Source organism: Thalassophryne amazonica, chromosome 18 (genome assembly GCF_902500255.1).
Source record: "Thalassophryne amazonica chromosome 18, fThaAma1.1, whole genome shotgun sequence".
Classification (NCBI taxonomy): Eukaryota; Metazoa; Chordata; class Actinopteri; order Batrachoidiformes; family Batrachoididae; genus Thalassophryne; species Thalassophryne amazonica.
In genome coordinates, this window is record NC_047120.1 from 34,469,810 (window position 1) to 34,490,450 (window position 20,641).

A 20,641-nucleotide genomic window follows, 5' to 3' on the forward strand; every position below is an offset into this window, starting at 1 on the left:
GTGAATGTGTGTGTGTGTCAGAGTAAGTTTAATACTTTCCTGACATAATTTAATGTAATTTAATTTTACTGGCTCGATATCCAGGACAAAATGGCATTTTAACACGTATTTTGCGAGCATTTTTCTGAGTGTGTTCAGTCGCGAATCTCCATTGAAAATGCATTAACATCCGGGTACTTTGTCAATATTTTGCCCGGTTAGGAGACGTCATGTCGCTGTCCATGAAGGGACGTTTTCGTTTAGTGTGCAGCATTGGGACTGCGCTCTCTAGTTCTTATATACAGCTCCATGACTATAGTATACTATGTTACGTTATATCTGTACCGCACGTGTTGCTATCGCACCATGTAGAGACAGTCGAGTTAGTGGTGCGTGACATGACAGTGGTGTGCCGCAGGATTTTGTAAATATAAAAAGGGTGCCGCGGCTCAAAAAAGGTTGAAAATCACTGCTTTAGAGAATAGAGATCATTATAGAGTGAACTGAATTCGGAATAGACATTTCTAAGCTGTAATGCTGTATAATTATTTTTTATTTAATAGTGGCTTATGTTCAAGTATAGGAGCTGACTTGAATGTTGTTTTGAATTTGCACTTGTGCATATTTGCATCTTTTCTTTTGAATCATGGTGTGGCTAATCAATTTCCCATGTGGCTAATTGTAATAGCCATCAATTAGCCACACTGGCTAACGGTTTTGAGTATAAGTTGGGTTAATATTGTTGTTTGTTTGGAGAGTTATGCACTCTATGTGCTCCTCTAAATTCATATTCACTCACTGTCCACTTTTATTAGGTACACCTGTTCAATTGCTTGTTAAGAAAATAGCTAATCATCCAATCACATGGCAGCAACTCAGTACATTTAGGTGTCTTGACATGATAAAGATGACTTGCTGAAGTTCGAACCAAGTATCCGAATGGGCAAGAAAGGAGATTTAAGTGACTTTGCACGTGACATGATTGTTTGTGCCAGACAGGCTGGTCTGGGTATTTCAGAAACTGCTGATCTAGAGGGATTTTCACACACAGCCATCTCTAGGGTTTACAGAGAATTGTCTGAACAAGAGAAGATATCTTTATCTTTGATAAAGATAAAATGATAAACCACCCAAAAATGTATCGGAAGTTACAGATAACCGATAAATTCCAATAGTGTCTGGTACATTTGCAGCTACTAATAAACTGAACTGAATGAGTTTTTAACGGCACAATGGCTTCTACTAGAATTAGAAGTGACAGACCCAAACAGTGAGGCCACACTTTTGTCTTTGAACATCCTGCCCCTGCTAGAAGCTCGTTTACACAGCTTCCAGCACAGAGGCACCCTAAGAGCAGCCATAAAGCCCAGATTTATAAATTAAATTTATAAAATACATTTTTATAAAATAAATTTATAAATTAAATTTTTTGATTTAAAAATAACATTAATACCGATAGAATAACTCCATTAATGTCAATTCTGTCATTTGTACAAAGGTAAAATATAACATATATCTTTTAATGTTGAATAATGCACTAATTCTGAGGTTTTGCAACAAACACAGACAGATCGCAAAGGATTCTGGATATAAGTGCCTCTGCTAAACACTGATTGGTTCAGTCAGTCATTATGTAAACCAACACATTAATGTAATGTGTGTCATGTGTTTATAGATAAATGTGCTTTTGTAAAATATTCCACTTTTTATTTGTAAAAACAGGCATTTTTATGGAGCCCTGGAAGTGTCATCGCAAAATGTTTTGCATGTGGAGAGAATGTGCGCTCAATTTATTATATTGTGCCGTGCGCACGTTTGATAATGTTGTAAAACGTGCACTCAATACTGTCTACATAAATGTTGGCTTTACACTGTGCGAGTTTTGGCCCTTTTTCAGATGATTTTTCATTTGTGCGAGAATTTTTTTTGGACCGAGTTTCAGGTTAATCACGCGTCCTGCATTGTGTAGTGTACATGGAGTAACAAGCTGCGTTTAACATCTGACGACCACCTCCTGATCGCAGATCGTATGGTCGAATGAAAATCAAACCTGTTTGATATTATTCTATATCCTGCTGCTGAAAAGCTACAAGCATCCAACTGCTCGCATTGTGCATGTGCAAACACTGCAGAGCTGTCTTGTAATGTTTTTTTTTTTTTTTTTGCTGTTTTGTTTTGTTTGTAAAAAAAAAAAAAAAGCCATTTGCAAAGCCAAAAAGTTGATTTGACAATCATCTGATATAATCGGGGTCAAAATAAATAGAACACTGCCATCTACTGGTGCCCAGACGTTTAGTACTTAGGGCGAATACTGCCATGAACACTACTGGCCAGTAGATGGCAGTAGAGGCCTTGAAAACTTGCCAAAACAAAATTCCAGATAATCCGTGTCTGCTACATTTAAAATGCGTGGAATTTAACAACCGCAAATACAATAACGTCTATAAACCCAGAGAATATATTCACGAGAGTTTTAGGCACTAGAGTTTAATGCTGTTGTCCGTGGAGCCTGAACAGAGTGTCTGAAATGCATTTGTCCTGTCGTGAACATACTGAGATTATATAATCCTACCCATAATGCACTGCTGGGTATGGTGTTAAAGGAAATGATTTTTTTTTTTTTTTTTGGTGACTAGTTCTCCTTTGTCTGCAGAGGATAGAGACGTTTTTCATAGAAGCAGCGCTCTTCTGTTTGCAGAGGGTAAAACTGTACATCTGTTACAAAACTTTTAACAGGTAGGTGCTGAACTAATTTTAAATTTTAAAAATGCTTGTCGCTGTTCAGCTTTATCAGTCTAAAAGTTATCGGACAAAAATTAACTGGAAGATAATTGGTCCGATAATGGTTTTTAAAGTTATCTAAAAAGATAATCCAATAATGAAAACATTATCTTCGATAATTATCTGTTATCGGATTATCGGAACTGTGCCCACCACTGTCATACTATACAACACTGGAGGGGAAAGGGTAGACTGGTTGAATGGACGACTGCATGACGCCATCATGGTAATATGGACCAACATTTGTGACAATCTACACCGCGAAGAATTAAGGCAGTTCTTAAGGCAAAAGGGAGTCCAAATCAGTATTAGTAAGGTGCACCGAATAAAGTGGCCGGTAAGTGTATATCTGGTTTAAAGTACAACAGTTTTTGTTATTAGAATCATTATCTGCTTCAGAAAACAGCCTCAGAAAACAGCTGGGCCGATGGGTAAATGCATTATTAATTTTGAGACATGCCCATAAAACTTATTTTTTTGATCTGTTTCAAATATCACAACAGTAAAACATTGTGCTTGGCACCCTGTGGGTTATTGTTCATATTAATCTCTTTTAGATTCATGCTGTTGATGATTTTGTGTGATTAGGGATAATTCATTTTTTTGTTCCGGCATAACTGGCACCTCTGTCACCAGGCTGACGGGTGATGTGTGTCTCCGTGTGTCCGTCAGAACCAGTGAGCAGCAGCCTGGCCCAGTCAGTGATGTCCATGGCCTCGTCCCACTCGCAGCACTCCCACAGCAGTACTGACACCATGTCCTCCATGTCAGGGTCCTACCTGGCTGGGTCCGAAGGCAGGCCCGCAGGTGACGAGGGGGGAGACGCAGATGGAGATGAGAGTCGGGATGTCCACATGGAGAGCCGAGAACCTTCCCAGCAAGACGGGGTGAGAAAAATCTAGTTTAAAAAGGTGGTGGAGTCCTGATGTGCAATATTAATTTGTCTTCTCCTAACTGCACTGCCTCACTTTGTCCCTCCTTTTTTTTGTCTTTCATTCAGGAATTTTCCCAGCAACACCAGGAAAAAAACTACTCTATGGCTGTAGAAGAGCAGGACTCAGAGGTGACTGGAGAATGCAAACATACAACTGGTCCTGTGCGATTAGCGCTCACTGTAATTAGGTTTTATTGAGCTTCATTCAATCAGTGTCACCTTTTGTCCACCAGGGAAATGACGTCACTGAAGAGGACTGCTCCTCCCCTTCTAATGGGAAAGGTAACTATGGTTACCGTCTCCTACCTCTCACCCCAACCATCACCTCCCTTTGCATGTGTTGCTGTTGGGCCATGTGAAAAGAAGCACGACCTCAGTTGTTACTCTTCAAATATTGCTGTTGGAAGGAAATCTTAATCATTAATGTGCAATTAATTTCCATGTCAGATAAATTACAGATTATGTCCTGTAGATGGGGTAAAAGGCCCAAAAATAGTGAGGATAAATAGGAAAACTGAAATACATTATAAACCTTGACTAAAGTGCCACATGTTAGAATGATACCAATCATACATCACCATAATCATCACATTTGGGCTCTCAAACTGATTACAGTGTCCCAGTGCGGCCTGTTTTTTTCATCACTTTACTGGCTTGTATGCCAATGGGGAAGGACATTCTCACAATCAAGTTTGAACACATATCATTGACTGTATAGTCAACAAGTATATTGCCCATAAGGGCAAGGGACACAACTGTAAGTAGATTTTTAGCTGTCAGCCCGTCTTATTTTTACCAAAAAGTTAACTTCTCAAATGAAGAAACAGTCGAGGCCTTGTCACGCATTTGAGCAGCTTTTGTCACCACTTAGCGGGCAATGTGAGCATTTCAGGGCTTCCGTTATAGTTCTTAATTGAAACTCAAAATTCAGTTTAAAAAAAAAAGGGCATTTTTAAATGTCAGAAATGCATGTTTTTTTGCAGGCTAAGCTTTGACCTTCCATTACACTGGTCAACAAAATAAATACATTTTCTTGTATGGACTTGGAGAACTGATTTAAGGTAATTTTGGGGTGCTGAATCTGAACTCAGATTTCCTCAATCACTTCATATTTTTTTGCAATCTGCATGTTCCGTATTGATGATTACACAAAAGGTGTTCATTCACTCACAGGACTGACACCACTAATTGTGCACCAAAGCAGCTTCAAAAGTATAGTTTTTAAACCAGATTCGCGAAAGGCACTGAAGAGGTGTGTGAGACTGCAGCTTTTGCTTCAATGCTTGATACGAGAAACATGTTTTCATATCTCAAAGATGTGATGTGATTGGCAAAAACTAACACCAGATCTGGATTCAGTGCCCCCAAATTACCCAAGATTCACTGGAAAAAAACTCCATGCAAAAAAATCATGTTGACCAGTGTAATTAATTTATAAAAAATGTTGATTTTGAGAGTTCTACTGTTCTTGAGTTTTAATGCGTGGAAGGATTTGCCATACAGACAGATGGAAGGGCAGCAGTTTGTCTTGACAAGCACAACTTATAGTTGTGAACAAAATAATCCAGTTTTAATTTAGAAGGCTTTGAAGAAATTAGGGACCTTTGATGTTATTGTGTTGATATTACAAATAAATTCTTATTCGTGGTATTATAATGTGACAAAAGGCAGCACGGTGATGCAAGGAGGTCATGGATTCAAGCCCGCCAATACCCACTTCCTTTCTGCGTGGCGCCTGCATGTTCTCCCCGTGTCTGCAAGGGTTTCCTCCAAGTACTCCCATGTCCTCCCACCATCAATTCACACACATAGAAATCTCAACTCTTGTACATCTTGAGTTGACATCAGGAAGTGTATATATATTAAAATGTGGATATGTAAAGGATCCACTCTGGAGAATGAGAGCAGCTGAAAGAAGAAGAAAATTCACAACATTATAGCAATAGTTTTATAATCTGCAAGTGCACCATCACAGAAGATGCTAGATTTGTGAAAGAGCTCAAGAGAAGGATCACACTTGTAAATTTTGCATCCTCAATGCTGGACAACATCCTATGAACTGGCACCTTATACAGGATACAAAATTACATATATGTTGTGTTAATGTACAGGAACTGAAGCTCGGTCAGGAACAAGAGACATGAGAAAGCACATGGAGAGCTGCAGAATATGGCTGGTGAGGGGAAATGATGAGGATTTTGTGAACAGATAAAGTGAGATGTGTTAGAAATTGCTACAGTGAACAGAAAGCTGATTTGCGAGATAAGAAGAAGAGCTTTTTGGGGACATGTGCTTCGAAAGAATGGTTTGGAAAATTTGGCATTGACTGGAAAGATAACAGGGAAGAGGAGTAGAGGAAGAAAAAGATGCTTTGAGTTGACTATCAAGAGGCACAGACGTTACAGAAAAGAGAGGGGGGGTGAGAGAGAGAACACAAAATGGAATAATAGAGGTCAGATTAATTGGTAGTACTGTAGTATAAGACACATACTGTAATGATGGTAGAGTATGTTTGCAGCAACCACCCACACACACATACACTGACCTGTTGTCTAGCAATAGTAACCACAGCCACCCCCACCCCCAAACACAAACCCCCTCACACACTCATACTGTAGCCCTGCCTCACACACAACCCCACTCACAAACCACCCCCAAACACACACATATACACACACACGCCACACCCATAGGCTTTTGTTTTTTTTTTTTTTTGGTATGGGAAATTATTTTCCAACTTGTTAATTAGAGTATTCTCATATTCATTTCTGTGACAGATTTTTAGAAAGCTTTTGATCGTGATATGACCATATTTATTCAGATGTGACCGTATCTGATATGACAATGTGTTCAAACAAGTTTTTGTTTTCCATTGAAGAAACTTATGAATAAAATTGGTACATGTCATCTATAGTAATTCATTCAGTTTCAAACTGAGGCGCACCTTCCCCTGGGGGGGCGCGAGGGTTGGGTATCACGAACCGGTTCTTTTCAAGAATCGTTAAGAAATTATTTGATCCACCGACATCAATAGCCTTTTTGCTTAATGATTCCCTTATCAGTCCTTCAGAGCAGCTATTGTTTTTGAGAGTGTTTTATTGGGAAAATGATCATTTCTTTACGTTGATTACAGACCCTGCAGCGGGTCTGTAATCAACCGCTTCTGTAACGGCTCCACTTTGAAGCCCGAAACAATAAAGCAGTGCTCCGATCCGCTGCTTCATTGGTTCATTGCTTCGATGCCTGAGGGGTTAAGAAGCATCAAGTCCGCTTCTTAACTCCTCTCAAAGCTATTTAAAAATGTCAATTGAGTCACTTTTGTGCAGATTAAAGTCACTAACTGGGACTCTTGTCTTGTTGCAGGTAAGAAACGAGAATCGTCCTCCGTTCTGTTAGCACAGCTCCAAACACTGCGCCACTCTCTGCTAATTCAGGGTCTGGTCGGAATTGATAACGTCAAACCGAATCGCTGTTTAAATAAAATTCCAAATGTTGTAACACAGGCAACAGACTAAAACATTTTTTTCCTCCCAAAATGAGAAGTCCTGTGTTCTTTATGAATTACATTGATGTTGACTTGCAGCGCAGCTGGCTGTAAGAGCTCAGGTCAGAGGTATGGAGTTAGATTTGTGCTATTAATGTCTGAAAGGAAATGCTTTTGAGAAAAAAGTACAGATTTGTTTACTTTTATTTATGTCCAGAGATCAAGGATCCAGTGACCAATTTCATATTTATTTACTTTAAGACTCAATAAAATGTTATTGACGTAGAAAACCTGTAAAGCCTACTGTTAGTACACAGAAAATTCACAGGAGGTATTGATAAAGGAATCGATAAGGAATGGGATCAATAAGCAGAATTGATAATGGCATCAATATCGATAAAATCTTATCAGTACCCATCCCTTGTTATTTATGTTAAAATGTGTTAGCTGTGTCAAAGATGTTTAAAAACACACAGATGTTTTAATGTTTAAAAAAACTGTTTAAAATATGACAAAAGATAAAAATAGAAGAATAGTCTATTATATATTAAACTTGATACTATAAAAATGAGTAAAAATTAGAGTAAAATGTTAATAGTTGCTGTGTTAGTGTTCATAAGGCTGTTTCCATTTTCAGTGGATTTTAACTGTGATGAATGCAAAAATCATCCAGTAACTGTGTTAATTTTGCATATAGATGTTTGTGTCAAGCAGAGTCAGTTTCCATTATTGCAGTATTCTCTCCTTTAATTCTGCAATATTAGAAATCCTACCCCAATTGACAGACATGTAAATCTGTGTGTCATTAGCATAGCAGTGATTCCCAGAACTACACATGAAGTGAAAACAACAGGGGCCCCAGAACAGAACTCTGTGGAGCAACACATTTAACTAACAAACTAACATTTATTTGAAGAGAATGTATTTACTGTAGGACTTTAATTTCTGCAAATGTCTGTATTTGCATGCTTTGTACTCATTTTTGAATATTAGTGTCATGTACAGTATAGATATTTGTGCATCTGCAGCATGTGTGCACGAAAAGGTTATCACTTGTATGTTTTGGCTGAAAAAGTTGCATCTGCATTGTGAGTTGTAGCTACTGCGTCATGAAATCAAAGCTTCTACATTTACAGGCTCCATCTGCCCCACTGCTCCTGGATGCGCTTTATTTCCGTGTGTGCTTGCGCGCGTGTGTGAATGTTTGGTGAATCTGACTTTTTGCGCCCATGTGAGATGATTACTGATGAGTACCTATTTACTGACTGACCTTTCAGTTCTTTAGGAGACCAGAGGACCCGAGCTGCCTGATGCATTGTACACTGTGAATGTGCACATGCACTGTACGTCATATGTTTGTACGCACGTGTGCCTCTGCACCAGCTGTGCCATTTGGCTTCTGTACAGTTTGTGCTCCGTCTGTGTCTGTACTGAGCTGATTGTCATTTAAGCAGGTAGTTTTCTTGACAAGAATAACAAAAAGCTTAAATGTCTGCTGCAGGTATTTGTCTATATTATAAATGTCAGTATTATTTGGTTGTGTAAAAAAAAAAAAAAGTCTGAAAAACTGAAGGAAAATAGAGCAGCAGACATTAGAACACATACTTCTGCCAAGAGCACACTTGGCAGAAGTGTCAGCTTGCAGACTGAATCTCTGTTAGGATCCTGATTATATTGCATTTGTGCAAAATAAGCACATCTCATATGTGTATTATTTTTTTGAGTTGCTGATTTTATTTATATATATTTTAACTAGCGTGACACCCAGCACAGGGAATACATTAGACAAGGTGCACACCCATCAAGCATATTCAAGAAACTGTTGAAAATGCATTTTAAAAGCCCCATCTCTACATTTTGACTAAACTGTGGGAAGACTCAATCACCAGCTCAACACAAAAATTTGAGGGTTCTTTCTTGCCACATGCAACCAACTCTTCACTACATTTTTGTGAAAATCAGTATATTTTAGAGTAATCCATGTGACAAACAAGCCACCAAGATTTTTTTTAGGTTTGATTTTTTTTTTTTTTTTTTTTTTTTTTAATCAGATTTGACTTACTGTATTTTCCAGAGTATAAGTCAGTTTTGTTGTTGTTTTTAACTACTTTGGCAGGTCCTGCGGCTCACACTGCAGTGTGACTTACATGCTTAAAAATTACACATTGTTTATTAATAATAACTAGCATGCTGCCTGTGGGGATCCACAGGCTGTAGATTGTTTATAAAATAGGTCGGTGACATTTTTCAAAGGTGGTAAGAAATTGTGCAAAGTTTCTATAATGAGTTGGAATAGTGTGAGTCCAGAATGTTTTTAGAACCTTAGACCTCAACAGCTTTTGGAAGAACTTATACCTTTTATTTCCTGTTAATGATGTAATTTTTAATGTTAATTTACTGTCTTAATGTATTTATAAATTGTTTAGGTTCTTGTTATCATATACACTAGGGTTATGACTACAAAACCTTTTTCAAAACTTTCATTCTCCTGATGTTGCATTTGATGAAATTTTACCCATAGATCATTTTTGAAGTTTATTTCATTGGATCATGAAAAAACCTCCCGCACCTAGCACCACATCACTTTTAAAAATACATGAGTTTACACAATACTATTTAAAAATAACGTAACAAGAAGAGAATTAACAAGTATCAAGAAATAAGAAAATATATACAAATAAATATTGCTAAAATATATTAATAAACAATAATTAAAATAAAAGTAAAGGTAAACTAGATAAAATTGATAGATAAAATAAAATGTATAAATAATGTGATGAGCTGATCTATTGCAGTGTTTTGCTTTTGTAGTTCATAGCATTTACACCAGTGTATAGTTGTTCACATCACATCATTCATATAGTTTTGCTTTCTTTGCAGTATTGCTTTGGAGGATCTGCTGTTGAGTTCTTCTTTTTGGAAATATGTGCTTGCAAAGTAAAATGTCAAAATCAGCAGTGGAAGTAGCTGGGGAAAAATGGGCACAAATTTTGAAATCAAGCACAAAGCGCCGTCCTTGTATACCAGAGGTAAAACAGGATATGAGTGAACCATTATGTAAAATGCCTTCCAACAGAGATATCGTTACAAGATTTTTGGGAATTTCTGATGAATTGAAAGGACGACATGACCGACTCAGAAAAAATATCTGAGGAATTGTTGAGCTTTGGGAGAAGCTGAATTTTCCTGTTCTTTCCAAACAACAAGTGTCTGCAAAGGTTGACAACCTTATCACATCTTTTGAAAAACACAGAAAGTGACCAAATGCAGAATTTGAAGAAAATCTTGCTCATCTGTTCGATATTACAAAAACAAATGGAAATTGGCTTTGTAGTGAGGACAAAGAACTGTACAAAAGACAAATTCAATCAGGAGGCAGGGTTGGATATACAACTGTGAAAGTGGCTCATATGTCAACAATCCATCCATCAAAAAGGGCCAAACACACATCAGAACCCTCGACAAGCCAAACAGTTATCTCTGAATCCAGTGATAGTGAGGAAGGAAGCAGTGGTGAGTGTGACGCTGATGTGCCTCTCTCCAGCATAGTAGGTGAGAGAGCTGTAAAGTTGATGGTTCGTTCTCCTTGCAAAACAGACAAATATAACAGCAAATTTATTAACACTAATACACAAATCTGAAACACTATTAAAAACACTACAAATTCTATATGTACTCATTTTCATGTATTCCTCATGTGTATTGTATGTAAAAGTGATATCTTATAATAGAGTGTTAGAGCTGCTAGGTGTTTTAATGTGAAATATGAAACTGTCTTGGGTGCGGGAGGTTTTTTCAAGGTCTGGCAAAACCAAAGTCATTTTTGTGAGTTTTAGGTAAAAGTTCATCATTTATAACCCCAGGCTAATAAATTTGAGATTTGTCATAACCCTAATATACACACTATGTTTTTGTCATCATTATTATTATTTTAGTTCTACTTCTATTTTGTCATTTGATTTTTAAATAGACCACAATGGAAATACAACCCCAATTCCAATGAAGTTGGGACGTTGTGTAAAATGTAAATAAAAACAGAATACTATGATTTGCAAATCCTCTTCAACCTATATTCAATGGAATATACCACAAAGACAAAATAATTAATGTTCAAACTGATAAACTTTATTTTGTTTGTGCAAATATTTGCTCATTTTGAAATGGATGCCTGCAACACATTTCAAAAAAGCTGGGACGGGGCAACTAAAGACTGGAAAAGTTGATGAATGCTCAAAGAACACCTGCTTGGAACATTCCAGAGGTGAACAGGTTAATTGGAAACAGGTGAGTGTCATGATTGGGTAGAAAAGGAGCATCCCCAAAAGGCTCAGCCGTTCACAAGCAAAGATGGGGCGAGGATCATCACTTTGTGAACAACTGCATGAAAAAATAGTCCAACAGTTTAAGAACAATGTTTCTCAGCGTTCAATTGCAAGGAATTTAAGGATTCCATCATCTACAGTCCATAATATAATCAGAATATTCAGAGAATCTGGAGAACTGTCTACACATAAGCGGCAAGGCCAAAAACCAACATTGAATGCCAACCAACATTGATCCCTCAGGCGGCACTGCATTAAAAACCAACATCATTGTGTAAAGGATCTTACTGTGTGGGCTCAGGAACACTTCAGAAAACCATTATCAGTTAACACAGTTCGTCGCTACAAGTGCAAGTTAAATCTCTATCATGCAAAGTGAAAGCCATACATCAACAACATCCAGAAATGGCGCTGCCTTCTCTGGGCCCGAGCTCATTTGAATTGGACAGACACAAAGTGGAAAAGTGTACTGTGGTCTGATGAGTCCACATTTCAAATGGTTTTTGGAAATCATAGACATTGTGTCCTCTGGACAAAAGAGGAAAAAGTCCATCCAGATTGTTACCAGTGCAAAGTTCAAAAGCCAACATCTGTGATGGTATGGGGGTGTGTTAGTGCCAATGGTATGGGCAATGGCACCAACAATTCTAAAAGGTACATCCAGGCTTTGGAGCAACACATGCTGCCATCCAAGCAACGTCTTTTTCAGGGACATTCCTACTTCTTTCAGCAAGACAATGCCAAGCCACATTCTGCATGTGTTACAACAGCGTGGCTTCGTAGTAAAAGAGGGTGGGTACTAGACTGGCCTGCCTGCAGTCCAGACCTGTCCCCCATTGAAAATGTGTAGCGCATTATGAAGCGCAAAATACAACAAAGGAGACCCTGGACTGTTGAACAACTGAAGTCGTACATCAAGCAAGAATGGGAAAGAATTCCACCTACAAAGCTTCAGTAATTAGTGTCCTCAGTTCCCAAATGCTTTTTGAGTGTTGTTAGAAGGAAAGGTGATGTAACACAGTGGTAAACATACCACTGTCCCAGCTTTTTTGAAATGTGTTGCAGGCATCCATTTCAAAATGAGCAAATATTTGCACAAAACAAAGTTTATCAGTTTGAAAATTAAATATCTTGTCTTTGTGGTGTATTCAATTGAATATAGGTTGAAGAGGAGTTGCAAATCATTGTATTCTGTTTTTATTTACATTTTACACAATGTCCCAACTTCATTAGAATTGGGGTTGTAAGTGTTTTCACTTTGTGTTATCCAACTATTTTTAATGTATTTACAGTTATGTATTTACACTGAACTTACTACATAAAATCATGCACTTACGCTTTTAATATATATATGATTTACCACCCCCCTGCTGGAATGGTATGTAAGTCCAGAATGTAAACATGTCCATTGTTCAGTGTTAGCTACTATATGCACCTTCTGTAACAATATTATCAGTTTTGGCACCTTCATCCTTGACCCAAAAATACGTAAGCATACCAAACGGCAAATATCAGCTCTCCACAATTTTTGCGTGATCAAATTCACACACACACACACACACCCCTGTGTGTTCTGCAATCTGTTGTAAGCTGGTGCTTTTAATTTGACAAACAAGCTGTGGCAGACATTGAAAGCACTACACTTTTGACTTATGGTACCAACACGACACTAAAATCACTCATAATAACAGCAACATAAGACTTGACTAAAGTGACTAAACGAATTGATCTACAAAAACACAATAAATCAGTAACACTAACAACACTGTTAAACTCACATAAACCACAATAACATTTAAAACCTCAAAACCCAGAACTCCCATGGTGCATTGCAGCACAACATCCATTGTTTATTGGTTAGCTAAAATTGCTAATTTCTCAAAAAAATATTTGTCATAGCAACTTTCTGTGTTTGCCGCATTCATCTTTGACCTAAAATACATTAAGCATACTAAACGGCAAATGTCAGCTCTCTCTGTTTTTTGTGTGATCGAAGCCATACACACGCACACAGAGGCCACTTGGCAATTATAATATAGATAATTAGAATGACTATTTATGTAAGACTTTCCCTGGAATCAAAGCACCAAACAAAATAAACTGTAATAATAAAAGAATAAATGGCAGTAATAAAAAGTACACGACGACAGTACACAAAAATCCCAAATTGCTGATAATGCAGAAAAAAAGGTGCGACTTACATTTTGGTGCAACTTACACTGCAGAAAATAGGGTAGTCTATTTCAGACATTTAAAAAAAAATTAATATGTAGAAAAAATCAAATATATAATCTTGAATATAGGTTTTTAGGGGGAAATAAAGACATAATTGGAAAAATGAGTAAATATTCAGCTAAATAAATTAACATTTCATTTTCTGTCCAAAATGAGAGGTAAGAAGCCGCGTGCTTCTCTATTCCTACCCTTATACAATGCTCAATCATCAATCAAATAATTATTACTCACACCCTTAGATAATTATAAACTTTATTCTAAAATTTAAAGTAAAATTTTAATGTCCAATCAGTGACTATTTGCAGTACCCTCATAGCCCACTAGGACACCACAGTCAACAGTTTTGGGATCATTGATCTTGGGGTGCCCTGTGGCGGATTGGCGGCCTGTCCAGGGTGTATCTCGCCTCTCGCTGACCCCTGCGATAGGCTCAACACCCCCCCGACCCTTATTTGGAATGAGCAGGTATAGAAAACGAATGTATGAGCTATGGATTTTTTTTTTTTTTTTTTTTTGAACTAAGAAAGTAAACTAAGCAATTGTGAAAAATAATAGATTGATTATAATATTATCTTCATATTTAAGGCTAAAGGAGGATCAGTGATGGAGTTTACAGGGAAAATATTTTTTCTTCCACTTATTGTAAGCAAACAGCCCAATTTGAAGCCCAAAACTTGTCATGCCTTCCTATAAATCTTGTGGTAAAGTGACAATGGTTTGATTATTGGCGTTCCAGCATGGCCGACCTAACCCCTCCACCTCTGACACTCTCACATGCCTGTCCCACTCCTCCCCGCTGTGCCTGGCTGCTCTTGTTTGACCTTTGACCTCGCTTGCAGGTGGGCGGAGCAGGTGTCCAGAGTTGGCCAATAACAATCAGGGCGTCGCCCTCTGTGACACGCCCTCTTTGGGCTTGGATAATGAGCAGGCTCCCGACAGCCGATTCGCCGGTGAGTGGCAACCTATCAAACATGGACCAATGAGAGCTGAGGACTGGGCGTGAATGTTTAGGACTGGGACTAGGCCTGGACTGAAAGTTGGGCGGGGCTAGTATCAAGCAGAGTGCATGAGGCATTTGAGATAGAAGATCAGTTGTCAGTGATAAGAGTTACTGACACATTAGCTGGCTAAGCTAACACAGTAATTGAAGCCGGATGCAAACAAGCCAACGTGGTGATGTTTTGTAATTTGAGCAGATTTATGCTTTGCAAGGACCAGCTGGTGTCCGACAGCTGAGCAGAGAAGAGGTGTACGAAGGACCAGAGCCTTCCTTCTTCTCTACGCTGGTGTCGTGATGCTTCATTGCTTCATTAGCTGTGCATCCTCTCCCGCCGTGCGTGTGTGATTGTGTGCCAGTGCGTATGATCATGTGCGCGCCACAGTATTTTCTACGGCAGTGCTTCTTTTGCATGCTGTATTTAATGTAACGCGTGAGAGAGAATGAGTTTGGTCCATCCCAGTGTTTCAAGTTCATGTTTAGCGTCTGCCAGCTCCAAGCCGCTTTGCCAAACATCTGCACCTCATTCTTAAAGCCCCGCCATGATATCACCTCTCTTCCTCATGTCCTCTTTCGCTTTATGGGTTACTGTGAGGAGAGCCAAAGCTGATGAATATCTGCTTTTCCTCATCAATACAATTAGGTGTTCTTTTTGATTCAAAGCTCCTTGGGAGCCTTTTAGCTTTGGCATCATTCTCATAGTCCCTCAAGTGCTGAGCGGTGCCCATTTCCACAGCCCTTTCATCATCATTCTCTTCCTATATGGTGGATGTTGTGTTTTTTCGGTTGTTGTAAAAGTGTTCTGTTATCTCTGTTTCTCTTCTTTTCCCCATCATCCTTTGCATCCTATGCTGTCTTTCCTTGAAATCCTGTCCTTTATTTTCTGCATCTCTCCCGTCTTTCGGCTTCTCTCGGATGGACAGATGAGGAGTCATGCCCAGTGCACATTGAGGACTAGGTATGGAGTCATTGCTAGAAGATGACAGATCAGATCTTGGGGTGCCTTTCAGGTCTTTATTGCTTATGCAACTGTTTTAATGAAAATCCAGTTCAATTTTGCAGTTGAATGTGTTAAAAGGTGATCCAGCCTTTTATTTAAACTTATTATTTAATTAGAGTAAGAGTAAAAAAAAACAACAGAAATGGAAACTTGTAGAGTACAACACCCAAGCCTTGCACCAATTCATGTAATTGAATTCTTTGTGATTCAGTGATGCTGTAATATACGAGTATCTGTGGCCTTGATATCTGAGCCGTTCTGTTTAACGTTGAACATCTTTATCCTTAACTAACCCATATAGTGGACTAGATTACTGTAACAATTGTTCATTTATGGAAACGTACCAAAATTGGCACTAGCCTTTTGAAAAAACTTAGTATCCACTTGAATTTTCAATAGATTGGCCAGGTAGTGGTCAATTGAAGAATTGCACTGGGGTCAAAATTTTTTAATGTTCCAATCATATAGAAATCTATACCACATTATGTGTCTGATCACAAAGATTCCAGAAGGGTATGGTTTGAACTATCTATGACTGAATGTTATGGAGTTATGGGGTAAAAACATTAAGAATGGTGACAAAGGTCAATTTCAGTTTGTACAGGGGTCAAAAGTTAAAGCTGCTCTAATTTTGGTAAAAAGTGGTGCAACTTATTGGTTGAACTAATAGGATTAATAAATTGAATAGCTTTGACTGTGTTAAATGCTTGGTCTGCAAGGTAAAGGTCAAACAGTGTCAACGTCCATTGGATTCTATCGGATATGACATATGTTACCCTGTAACGTGACAACTAAGCATGACACATGGTGTAACCTATTTTTTTTAAACGCTATTTACTCAACCAATAATTTGCATAACATTTTACAGTATTTGGAGCAACTTTATCTTCTGACCCCTGTACAAACTAAAGGTGTCCTTTATCATTCTTGTTGTTTTTACTCCATAACATTCCGTCATAGATAATCCAAACTATACCTTTTTGGAATATTTATGTTCAGACAAATAGTGTGGTATAGCTGTCAATATGATTGGAACATTTTTAAATTTTGGCCCATGTGTAATTCTTCAATTGACCCCTACCTGGCCACCTATTAAAGTTCAAGTGGATACTCAGTGAATACTCACTCAGAGTAATGTTTAAGGAGTATTTGTGCCAACTTTGGTACTTGTATCACCATTTGAAGGATTCCTCTTTAAATATTCTGTCATCTGCTCCACTAATATTGGCTCCAAATTGTTTGAGAAGGTTATAGTCTAATTCAAATAGACTACATTGACAAGTCACTGATTATGTTGATTTCAGACCAGCTCTTAAAATAGAATGTTTCCCGTATCTCACCCCGACCCTGGCTAATCTCCAACCTCCCCACAAAATTCTCCCACATCCCACAAATCAGGTTCTTGAGTTTAAAAGTTTAATGCAAGACGAATCCTGCTCAGTCACGATACACACAAACCTGCGACACTTTCTCCAGTCTCATCCACATAATTGGTTCAAAGCCGTGACTTGGTGGTTTCCCACACTATTCTTCTTTATTTGAAGTCGCTTCGTTTTTCAGACACAGTCCTGTACTGTTAGCATTTCATAACGATTGGTGCAGATTAATTCCAAGACGTATTCAGTAACTTGGAAATGTTCATGTATCCATCCTCTGACTCCTCAAGAAAACTGCCTTTAAAAGTGATTATTTATATTTATACATGTATTTACATTGTCCAATTATTTATGACCTGCAAATGGTAGGACCATGTAATAAAAATGGCCATAGATCCTAAATGGTTGATGCAGTATTTTTGTTAAACACCTTGAATTAAAGCTGAAAGTCTTTACTTCAAGTACATTTTGACTGTTTGACTTCAGCTTTATTATGGTGGCTTACCGAGGAAAAAAATTTACAAAAAAAAAAAAAAAAAAAATCTTACTGTCCCAGTATTTATGGACTTGGCTATGGGACTGCAATCAGTTATTGCAAAACAACTTTAAATTCCAAATTTTAAAATGTATATATATATATATATATATATATATATATATGACATTGCATGGCAATGCAGTTGTCATGATAAACAAGTTCTGATTTCATTTATGATCGTAATTACAATGAGAGCCAATCGTATATCTCATAATGACCACAGCAATAGTGTAACACAGAGAAAGACTTTGTTAAAAACAAAATACATAAATCTAGTCTTATCCAGAGGGCACACGAGGAATCGTGCCAGAAATCATGTCTTTTTTAAAGGGAGTGGTCACTTATGGAATATGTTATATGAAGTTTTATATTTTTTATTTAGATCCTGTTGTACTCTTTGTTTTTATTTTTAGATTAGAAAGCACAGTTTATTAGCAAGGGTTGTGGCCAAATGGTTAATGCCCTTGGTTTCAGTTCAAACCCCACCGCTGCTACATTTCTCCATGTAATGGAGAGTTGCATCAGGAAGGGCATCCGGTGTAAAACTTGTGCCAATTCAACATGCAGATCCACCTTGGATGAAAACAAGGGAGCAGCTGAAGGGACTTACTTACTACAAAACACAGTTTCATATAAAGATTACAATGTCAAAGCAAATAAAAGGCAAGGGTGCTGAGTTTTATAATTCAAATGTGAAAGTTGCCGTGACGACTTTGCAGCATATAATGCTGTTTCTCTTTATTTATAGGTCTGATGTACCTTGGGGGCTACAGACCCATTTTGGAGCCCCTCCCTCACCGCACCTCCACCACCAAACTGGAGGAGGAGGAAGCAGGCACAGAAAGGAGGGACAGCCAGAGTCCTCAACACCCCTGCCATGGATCACTCATTGTGTAAAACACATTCACACAATCGCACACGCACTGAAAGATGGTCTCCTGGGTCGGCCGTCCTGATCCCAACATCATGCTGCATCGCCGGATGCTAGACTCACTGAAGAGAGACGCCCCAGGCCACTTGTCCAAACATTGTACAACACGTCCTGGATTAGTCATGACTGGAGTGGACAGAAAGAGGACGTGTATAGGGCTGTGTACTTTTATCTCACAGAATCTGCTTGTTTAGTGTGTGTCCTGAACTGTCAATAAGATTATCCTGATTATTACTTATTGCCTATCTATGGGAGATACCCGCCCGTCCTTACCAGCCAAACAGTCAGGGGAAACTGTGATTGGCAATCGGATTTAAGTCTAATACTGTGCTTCTTCTCTGTTACATATGTTGAATAACTGATATGGAGAGGATAAAACTCAGCATACACCGGACTACCTTACCGAACTGGACTCAACGTGCCGACTCCTGTCGTCAGATCAGGGAGCTCCAGTCTTAACTTCGCATGCAGCTTCTCACCTCTGCTGTTTTCTCCCCTTCTGACTCAAGAAAACGTCATATGAATCCAGATCAGATTTGCTGAGCCAATCAGCGGTGTACCCGCCAAAACATGCAGACTGAAAAAGACCTAAACTGAATGTAGGCTGATGAACACAGACCTCCTACGATTGGACTGGGCATAGTCACCGGAACTGGAATTACATGTGAACTTTCATTCTGCGCCTCTGTGAACCCAGCGTGCTAATTCTCCACTGGCAACATAGTCTTAGCATGTCAGTATTAATACAGTGCAACTGCAAATCGAGTACCATCAAGCAATAAGATGTCTGTGCTCCAAGAACTCTTATTCAGACTATAAAGATGAGTTGTCTTTGCACTTACCTACTGTGTTCACATTTTCAGACATTCCATTGTGTTCTGGTCTTGCCTCCGCCAGCAAAGTTTGCTTTCATCCTTATGTCTGTTGTTTTTTCTTCTAGTAAGACTACTTAAAAGTTGACAGAGTTTCACAGAGTGAGCAGACAAAGGTCTGATCTGGAATAGAAACAGTTAAATTGCAGTGCAGATCTGACAACTTGCAGCAGAACTGAGGTAAATTTATTTTATTTTTAGATTGCGGCAACTTATTACCATTAAGCTTCCAAAAACAACTGGACTTATCATCTACAAATAAAGACTTCCAGGAATTACTGAATGCTGGGATATGGAGCAAAACCTTATTTTAAGGGATATTATATGTGACATGACATGTTGGTCAGCAACTAGTGCTCACTGTAGCATCAACGACATCACTCACATGGTTAGCATCAACTATAATCAGCATTACTAGGAATGCTAATGATAGCTGTAGCTGGTGTTTTCTTTAACACAGTCTCTTGGTAGTTAAACACGCCATGGCAGGGTAACATTGTCCAGTATAAATAATGGTTTGGTCCAAATTTAGAAAGCTAGTAATTTCCAAAACCTTTCATCTTTCATACTGTAGTATTCATTTGAAAGCAGATCCAGATGTATGTATGTGTATATATGTATATTATGAACACATTACATTTTTTGAGGTAGATCTACAGAACCCGTCAGAGCCAGGAGAATTTTCTGAACATTGCCAAATAGGACGTTTTACAAAAGCAGTGATGTTCACAAAACATGGTTGAAAACTGGAATAAAATTCTTATAGATTCTGAAGTGGATCTAGAAAAAATGGGCAGAGACAAAAACTTTTTTTTTTTTGTTACATTGCAAGATAGGGCATTTTGGACCTGAGTGCAGGTAGCGTATGCACTCTAATGAGTGCCTTCCTTGATTTTGTACATTCATTTTGCCCTTTTATGGGGATTATTGTGAGACATAATGTCATAAAATAAATTTGAAAACCTATTTGTGTGGTTTAGGCCACCCTTTTGCTTGCTTGTATTTTGTTGATCCTTACATCCCCCCGTGTTGTCCTGCACTGTCAGACGTCCCGGACGAGCCCCATTTCTCCTCAGTTGTGACTATTTCAGTTGATTTGTTTTGTACGACTTTAATGTGAAGCTCACTTATTGTGAAGTTCCATGTTTCTGTTTTAATTTGTTGCAAAACACTGTGTATTAGAATGTGTAGG

General features: G+C 38.3%; 1 protein-coding gene across 7 annotated transcripts in view; it reads left to right on the top strand.

Annotated features, from left to right (window-relative positions):
* The window catches only part of rnf157 (ring finger protein 157), an 80,964-nt gene extending 60,549 nt beyond the window's left edge, over positions 1 to 20,415 (top strand). For 2 of the 7 annotated variants that reach the window (XM_034193849.1, XM_034193850.1), the window contains exons 15-19: positions 3,433 to 3,647; positions 3,761 to 3,823; positions 3,928 to 3,976; positions 14,575 to 14,685; positions 18,395 to 20,415. In XM_034193849.1, the coding sequence (XP_034049740.1) occupies positions 3,433 to 3,647; positions 3,761 to 3,823; positions 3,928 to 3,976; positions 14,575 to 14,685; positions 18,395 to 18,543 (587 nt within the window). In that variant the 3' untranslated portion in view covers positions 18,544 to 20,415. Of the gene's footprint in view, positions 1 to 3,432; positions 3,648 to 3,760; positions 3,824 to 3,927; positions 3,977 to 14,574; positions 14,686 to 15,655; positions 15,743 to 18,394 lie in introns of all 7 variants that reach the window. The other 5 variants (XR_004566471.1, XM_034193852.1, XR_004566472.1 and 2 more) reach the window with 5 other exon arrangements.
* Positions 20,416 to 20,641: the final 226 nt, after the last annotated feature.